General features: G+C 36.6%; 1 protein-coding gene across 1 annotated transcript; it reads left to right on the forward strand.

Annotated features, from left to right (window-relative positions):
• Nucleotides 1-1,041: 1,041 nt before the first annotated feature.
• On the forward strand, nt 1,042-3,142 carry LOC123314126 (GDNF-inducible zinc finger protein 1-like). The gene is made up of 2 exons (XM_044899245.1): nt 1,042-1,618; nt 2,874-3,142. The coding sequence occupies exons 1-2, from the start codon at nt 1,042-1,044 to the stop codon at nt 3,140-3,142; spliced, it is 846 nt and encodes a 281-aa protein (XP_044755180.1).
• Nucleotides 3,143-7,469: the final 4,327 nt, after the last annotated feature.

A 7,469-nucleotide genomic window follows, 5' to 3' on the forward strand; every position in this document is an offset into this window, starting at 1 on the left:
CTAACTGATAAAGCAGGTAGAGAATGGTTTTGACGTTAAAAGATCGTTTATTTCAGACGAAAAACAGCTAAAAAAATTGGGGGTGTTACTCAATGAAGATCGGAGTTAAACGTAAGAGATACTTGCAGAACCAACAACAACTCAACAAGAAGTTTGCGCACCATTGAAATCCATGGACATGATTCAAAAACCAATTTGTTTCTTCCCCCACTTACTTACTTGCCTTACTACGTTGAAAGTCCATTCAAAGGCAGCAAGAAAACATCGTATTGCCTTTTTAACAGATGCAGCATGATTTAGCACATCAGAGGTGCATTTTTTTAGCAGAATCGAAAAACTGCTCCTAACTTGGATCTCATCAAAAGAGGAGAAGAAATGGAATTGAAAAATTTGCTGAGATGTGGATAGAAATGGTGGCCAGCGATGGAGAATGCTTTGAACAACCTGTTCATTCTTGTTTTCCCGAAAATAAATGCATTTTTGAACATAAAAAACGGACCAAACCAGTTTATACCCTCAATAGAAAGAACTAACTTCAAATATTGATTTTTCGACAGGAAATCTTGCATCTCTTCTTTTTCCTGAAATTCTCCTGAGTTCATATGACGGTTCGTCTATTCAAAATCTCGATTTAATTAACGAAAGGATAACCGTGGATAATCCGTTAAAGGTACGACACCTTCCACGTCAACAGAAACGTCAGCTAACTCCTTACAGGGGATTACTCTCGTTGAAAACTCACTTAGGGTAGAGATAACAACTAAATCCGACCACAAATAGTCGCATTAAAAAAAGACAACCGTGCAAAAATGGTAACACTTATCCACCTAAATAAAAGCCCCAAACCACCCCAACTCACAATACTAACGACATAAGGGCGATAGTGTTGGGAAGGATCCATTTCATTCAATAAATACAGAGGGCTGTTATGCATTGTTATAGTAGCTATCCCCACTTGCCAAAAGCCGGCCCCTTGCCTTGACTTATATACCCTCTTGAATGTCCCGAAATCATTTTTGCTTGTGCCTCAAGTGGATAGACATGTACGTCAAGGATATGTGCAAAAATAGGGACTTGGAAAAGTGCTCGCGGCTCTTTCGTCCTTGGGATGTTCAGAACCAGGACTCGACGGTGTCCACCACAACCACAGAAGATGGCACTATATCGGATGAGAAGCTGGTCAGGGCCAACTCAGACGAACACAGTGATTCGACGCCAAAATGTGAAACCAAATGTGATATTACGAAAGAAGGGAAATCATTCTTACCTGCCAATTTTATGGAATCTATTGCGAATTCTGCCAGCAGTTCTCCGACCGCATTGACGATACCGGATAGGGTTCCACCATATCCTGAATATGGTTATTACTCGGATTTGATGCAAGCCAACCTTGGCAGTCTGACGCAAAATTATTCGTTGGTTCCAAACGATCCTTTCTTGGTGGAGCATTTCGCTAACGGATACGCTCTGGAAGAGTATGCCAGGGTGCTGGAGCAGGAGCATCAGGAGAAGGTCTTGAATGCGAAAAAGAAGAGGCCCAAGAAGTACAAGTGTCCACACTGCGATGTTGGCTTCTCGAATAACGGACAGCTCAAAGGGCATATCAGGATTCATACAGGTAAATGTTAGGAATAGGGCATCAATATTCATTCTTTCCTGCTGATTACCAACTATATATGAAAACCCCATTTTACTATTATAGTCATGGCCAACTAGTTAAGAACAGAAATTCATAATTTCATTTTTGATATTCCCCAAAATTCAAGCACAGAGCAAGTTTTAAAAATTTCCAATTCGAAATGCTCATTGAGCGATATTTTATTTCTTCCATTCCTTCCTTTTTCATATTATATCCTTAAAAAAACAATTTCTGATAGCTGGATTCATTATGGACCAATAAGGTCACTTGCAATTTCTTGCTAAAAGTAACGGTTTTTGAGAAAAAATTCTGACACCACCAAATTTTTTTTTATATTTTGATTCTTCTTGCTCTCATATAATGCCTGCTCAATTTCAGGTCCGTCAGTTTTCTGGTTTCTAAGAAAAAAATTAAATATTGCATCTTTGGGACCTGTATCCTACATTTCGCAAATATTTATTCACAGCCTGTAGTTACTAACACGAATAGCAATGTTGTCTGAAATATAAATCGTGATATATTCCTATTGATTGATGACAGCAATTCTCAACTTCGCAGAAATTTCTCGGATATAAATTCACTCTGATAAATATGCTTACTCATCTCGACAAAATGCGTCCTGAAAATCTTTTTTTATAGACCACAAATGAATCCCCTAATGCATTTTTCGGAAGGGCGGAGCTAGTACCCCTTGTACGAAGGCTGTGGGGCAAATAGGGGTTGAGATAAGTGAATCTGGCAATGGAATATCTGTTCTGCTGAAGATATTACGTCCTAGATAAAAATAATCAATCTAAGCTTTTGAGAGAATAAGCCAAGCTGTTTAACAGAAAGCTTTCAGTGAAGCTTAATAAGAACTATGATTTTTTCAGGAGAAGAAACACATTATTTTTATGCATTCTACCATAAATAAATTCATTCAATATAAAACAAGATATTGGAAGAAAATTCCATTGTAGGGTTTATTATAGTACTATGAAAAACTTAAAATAATAACAAAACTAGAAGGTCGGATAAGTTTCCGTAACCTAAATAAGACTTCAGCCAAAAAAATCAAGCCAACCAAACTTTCTCTTTTAAATACTCAACTTTTAAACCCAAGCTTTATAAATACCTGCGACTTTGTGATTTAGAAGATTTTTTACATTGACCTGATGATAAAATCGTCCCTTTTTACATTTTCCAACCCAGTTCCATGCTGAATTATGATATTAATGGAGTTTTTTCTTTGCAGGAGAGAGACCATTCAAATGTGACGAAAAAGACTGTGGCAAAACTTTCACGAGAAACGAGGAACTGACGCGGCATAAAAGGATACATAGTGGCCTCCGACCTTTTCCTTGTACGCAGTGCGGAAAATGTTTTGGAAGGAAAGATCACCTCAAAAAGCATTACCGTACACATTTTCAACCTAAAGGCTTTTATGCCGTACCAGTTATGCTGCCTTATGACGCTTGGACCGGCAGTTTTCCACTTATGCAGCCTTTACCCAGTTTGTATTGATCGTGTAAAAAAATCGACTGATATTTGTATATAATAAATAATATTTCAGAGTGCTATATGTTCAAATTGTACATAGAAGATTAGATTGTAAAAAGGATATATTTTTGGGAGGAACAGATTATTAAAAACTATTTATTCTTATAGACTTTTTCTCTTTTTGATATACAAATCTGAGTGAAAACCGTGGAAAATCCATTTTCACAACCAACAATGAAAATGCGTTCAAAGATATTCCATTTACAGTTTGTTTCAAACCTCTAGGTGTCCATACCTTCAATGATAACCCAAGAAACGTTCAAAAAATTCCTCTATACCATTTTTTTCATTAATAATTAACGAATCTCTCTGAATTTGTCCCATATATTCTTAAACTTAGTTAAGGATTGATTTTCATTCCCTTTTTACGAATATTCAGTTATAAAATATTCCCTCTTTCAATTCATCAATTATTGCGAAAAAGAAATACATTTGCCTGAAAATCTTCCGATATTAAGTAGTTCAAATAAAAAGAGGGAGAACCTCTATTATCTACTGTGCATTCATTTCGAGTTTGTTGACATAAGCTCCAGCTGAATGAAAAGGAAAGATACGACTTATTTACGTCTCTGCTCACTTCAATAAAGCAGACAAATTACCCCATTTTGAAAGGATGTCCCTTTTCCTTAGCTGTCATCTCAATAATACAATAATGTATAGGTACGCTTGTATAAAATGCCAGGATATTATTGATTGAAGCTGATTGTTATCGAACAGGACTCCTTGAAATCAACTACTGGGAATATTTTTTTCTTGCTCGATTTATTATTGGAAATAAGAAATAATTGACCAGACTGAATTAGTCCCCGTATAGATTGAAGGATATTTTGAGATACTTATTAGTTTTCTTCCCAATATCGTGAATAAACCAACGTAACGTTTCGAAGCTTTTATCCTTCCTCAGATCATAAACTGATATCTTTAAGGAATTTTTTTATAGACCATCGCCTATTTTAGTGGCTCATATCTACAGCAGTTAAATCACTTCAAGTGTTTTGAGGTAGTTTATTACAAGAGTTACTTTTATCATAGTGTAATGTTTCATTACAACAGATCACAAAACACCCTGTATCATGTGATATTGGCGATCAACGATTCGGTTGAAGGAATATACCAAAACGAATGATGTTCCAATTGAAATTTCCCATTTATCTTGAACCGAATGGTTGGTCATCACAAATATTACATGATACAGGGTTTTATGACCATTCAGCGTCAGGTGGCCTGGTGTAATAGTAGGTATATGTCAGTATGATAGTTATTGGTATACAATACCTCAGATTATTTGGAATGGAGGGTTAATGATCAATATTGGGATTCGAGTTGATGACTCAGTTGTAATGAATTTGTAATAAATTATAGTAGCACAATATATCACAATGGGGAATTCTGCTCAATTTGGGTTATCACAGCATATGCAAGTTTAAACTGAATAATTATAAGTTTCATTCATGAAATTTTCAATTGCACTGCGGAAGCTATTCAAAATCATTCATCAAATATGAGGTTTTAAAATTTAAATCGCCTCGTTTCTAGTTTACGATTTGGCAACAGCGTCTACTAGAAAATAAAAAGAACAATGGCTTGTTCATAAAATAACAGCTGTTGATTTACAGCCATCATAAAGCGCGTACTCACTGGCGAACCTCAACAGCCACTGGCCATAAAAACCTCATAAAATTTTACGACCTTCCTCGTTCGTCGCAGACTTCACAGACAGCCATCTTTGTCTATCTCATCAAGATAGTGTATTTGTTGTCCTTTATTATCAACGCATATTTCAGTCGATGTTGCCAACTTGTGCAATAGAAACGAAACGCTTTAAATTTTAAGTACCCATTTTTATTTTTCATTTTTAAGTACTTAAAATGATTTTTTTGGGAAACGGTTGAAATGGTTATTTAAAAATGGGACATTCCAAAGATATTTCATAAAAAATACATCATTATCGTTAAAGGAGTATTCCCTATAACATACTTCGAAAGTTGAAGTTGGTGGTGAAATTTGAGACAGAACCAAATAGGCATAACTGGGAAGGGTAATAATAAAAATCGAACCAGGTGTAATGAATTGTAATAAAAATGTTTTGTCAGAGTGATACTCACTGATTTGGCTAGTGTACTCTCTTCTGATATGGACGAAATCCAAATCTGTTACGTTCGTTATAATGGACCCTTTTCGAATGATCCCGTTCCTGGCAATTTCCCTTGGATCTACTCTCGAACGGATGTTTCCATAATAGGGAATTGGAATTCGGACTAAAGACGCAATATTGAATGAACCAGTCAACACCCTGGACCCTGACTGTGAGGTAATGATAGCGGACATTGTAGCAAACTGCCCAGTGTCCGTTACTTACCCAATGTGTTTCATTCAGGGGATGATTTGTGATCTTCGGAAGTTTGCGTCGGATATCAGCGTTCGTACTAGGCGACATAGGTGTTTCATCGGTTCGAATATGTGGGAAACAGGGTCGGTACACCTTGTGGGACAGTTTGAGGATGCTTATTGGGGAAGTAGTTCGTGAAAAATGAAGTGAAAATTCATCAGTCCAACTCATGGTTTTGATTTACCTTTATCGTGAATTTTTAAGAACTTTACAAGCAACAGCAGCTTTATTCAACGAACGACATACTGGAAAAAATGTATTCTCTGCTTACATTGTGTAACTGGTTGCCAAATTTGACGCTACAGGTTTAGACGGAAACAATAAGAAGGTGCATGAAGGAGACGAAGCGAGGGACGTGGCTGTCTTAGGTCATGTAGCAATGGATCCGACCTTTAGTACTAGGTATCTGGTGTTTCACGCACAACAATCATGAGAATCCTTAATTAACATTAATTCCATCCTTATATGATACGATTGGTTCAAATTCAATCCAAGAATTCATTACTGCGATACAATTTTTGACAGAATTGAATGGGTGAAGATCTAATAGTTTCCTGGGAATGAATTTCTATTATTTCTCCAGATTTTATGCAAATTTGTTAAATACCTAGTATTTTTCTTCATCAACTTATGATATCCACCCAGAATCCATACAAAACAATAAATTGCAGACTGGCCATCGCTGGAAGATATCTGCACCTTCCAAATAGCTACTTGTTTGTTTAACCTATTGTCGCAACAACAAATAGCCAGTGAACGCCCCTAGAAACTCTTACAATTCCGAATAGTCAGGCACCTGTGCCAGAATAAAAGCCAAAGTCGTGGGAACCCAAGTTATAAATGCTTGACCCAGTGCTAAAATACCGAATGTTACGCTATAATCTGAATTGGTTGTTCATTCAACAATAAAAAAGTCATTGATGCCGACGTAAAAGATTTTTTTGGCCCTTGAACCTCCCTTTCGGACACTTTGACTTTATTGGGGGCGTTCTTTTCCAAATCCATAGCTTTTTATATTACGAATCTCTGGGTTTACACGAGTTAAATCGCTCCTGAATGGGAATTATGATCGATCGAAGGATCTTAGACACCTGAGCATTCTACTTTCGTTTTTTTTCGTTTCAAACTTTGATAGATCTCCGTTTGTGACATTGTTGTAACTGCAGTTAACGACTCGAACCAGAAATAATTTATGACGTATCTATTCTGCAGGTTTTTATTGGGAGATTGTTGTGATTCGTGTTTTATCTCGATGGACTGCTGGTGGTATTGTCATATTCAGCATTGTGTGATTTTCCCAGAGAGTGAAGAATTTGGACGAATGAGAAATGTTATCATCCTTCAACATTTTATTCTGTGAAGCACGGTGGTCATGTTGTCTCTGATGAATACCAAAGATGTCCTACCTCTAAAAGCAGCAACCACCCATACCATAATTCAAAAAGTGCCTTTACTTAAAAAACTACTCAGTTTTTGACGAGTGTATCTCCCAGAAACATTAACGAAGATTTAAATCTGATACATATTCTAAAAGAGCAACTCTTCTGGTAGTAAATACCAAGATTTCATCTAGTTCGGTGGACCCGTTTGGTCTTGAGGAAGTTTCAAGTGACCCCATCTTTTTGGGAATTTTTCGAAGGTAATCTTTCGAGTGGCGTATCTTCCAGGAAAATCATCGTAGATCTAAGTGTGATACATATTCTGAAAGAGCAACTCTTCTAGTAGTAAATATCAAGATTTCATCTAGTTCGGTGGAGCCGTTCGGTCTTGAAGAAGTTTCAAGTGACCCAATCTTTTTGGGAATTTTTCGAAGGTCAATTTTCGAGTCGAGTATCTTCCAGGAAAATTATCGTAGATCTAAATGTGATACATATTCTGAAAGAGCAACTCTTCTAGTAGTAA

The sequence above is a fragment of the Coccinella septempunctata genome, chromosome 5 (genome assembly GCF_907165205.1).
Source record: "Coccinella septempunctata chromosome 5, icCocSept1.1, whole genome shotgun sequence".
Lineage (NCBI taxonomy): Eukaryota > Metazoa > Arthropoda > Insecta > Coleoptera > Coccinellidae > Coccinella > Coccinella septempunctata.

Bases quoted from the DNA above. Each gene is read 5' to 3' on its own strand.
- LOC123314126 (XM_044899245.1), top strand. From the start codon at position 1,042: ATGTACGTCAAGGATATGTGCAAAAATAGGGACTTGGAAAAGTGCTCG. The intron at 1,619-2,873 runs GTAAATGTTAGG...TTTTCTTTGCAG, and splicing joins GCATATCAGGATTCATACAG to GAGAGAGACCATTCAAATGT.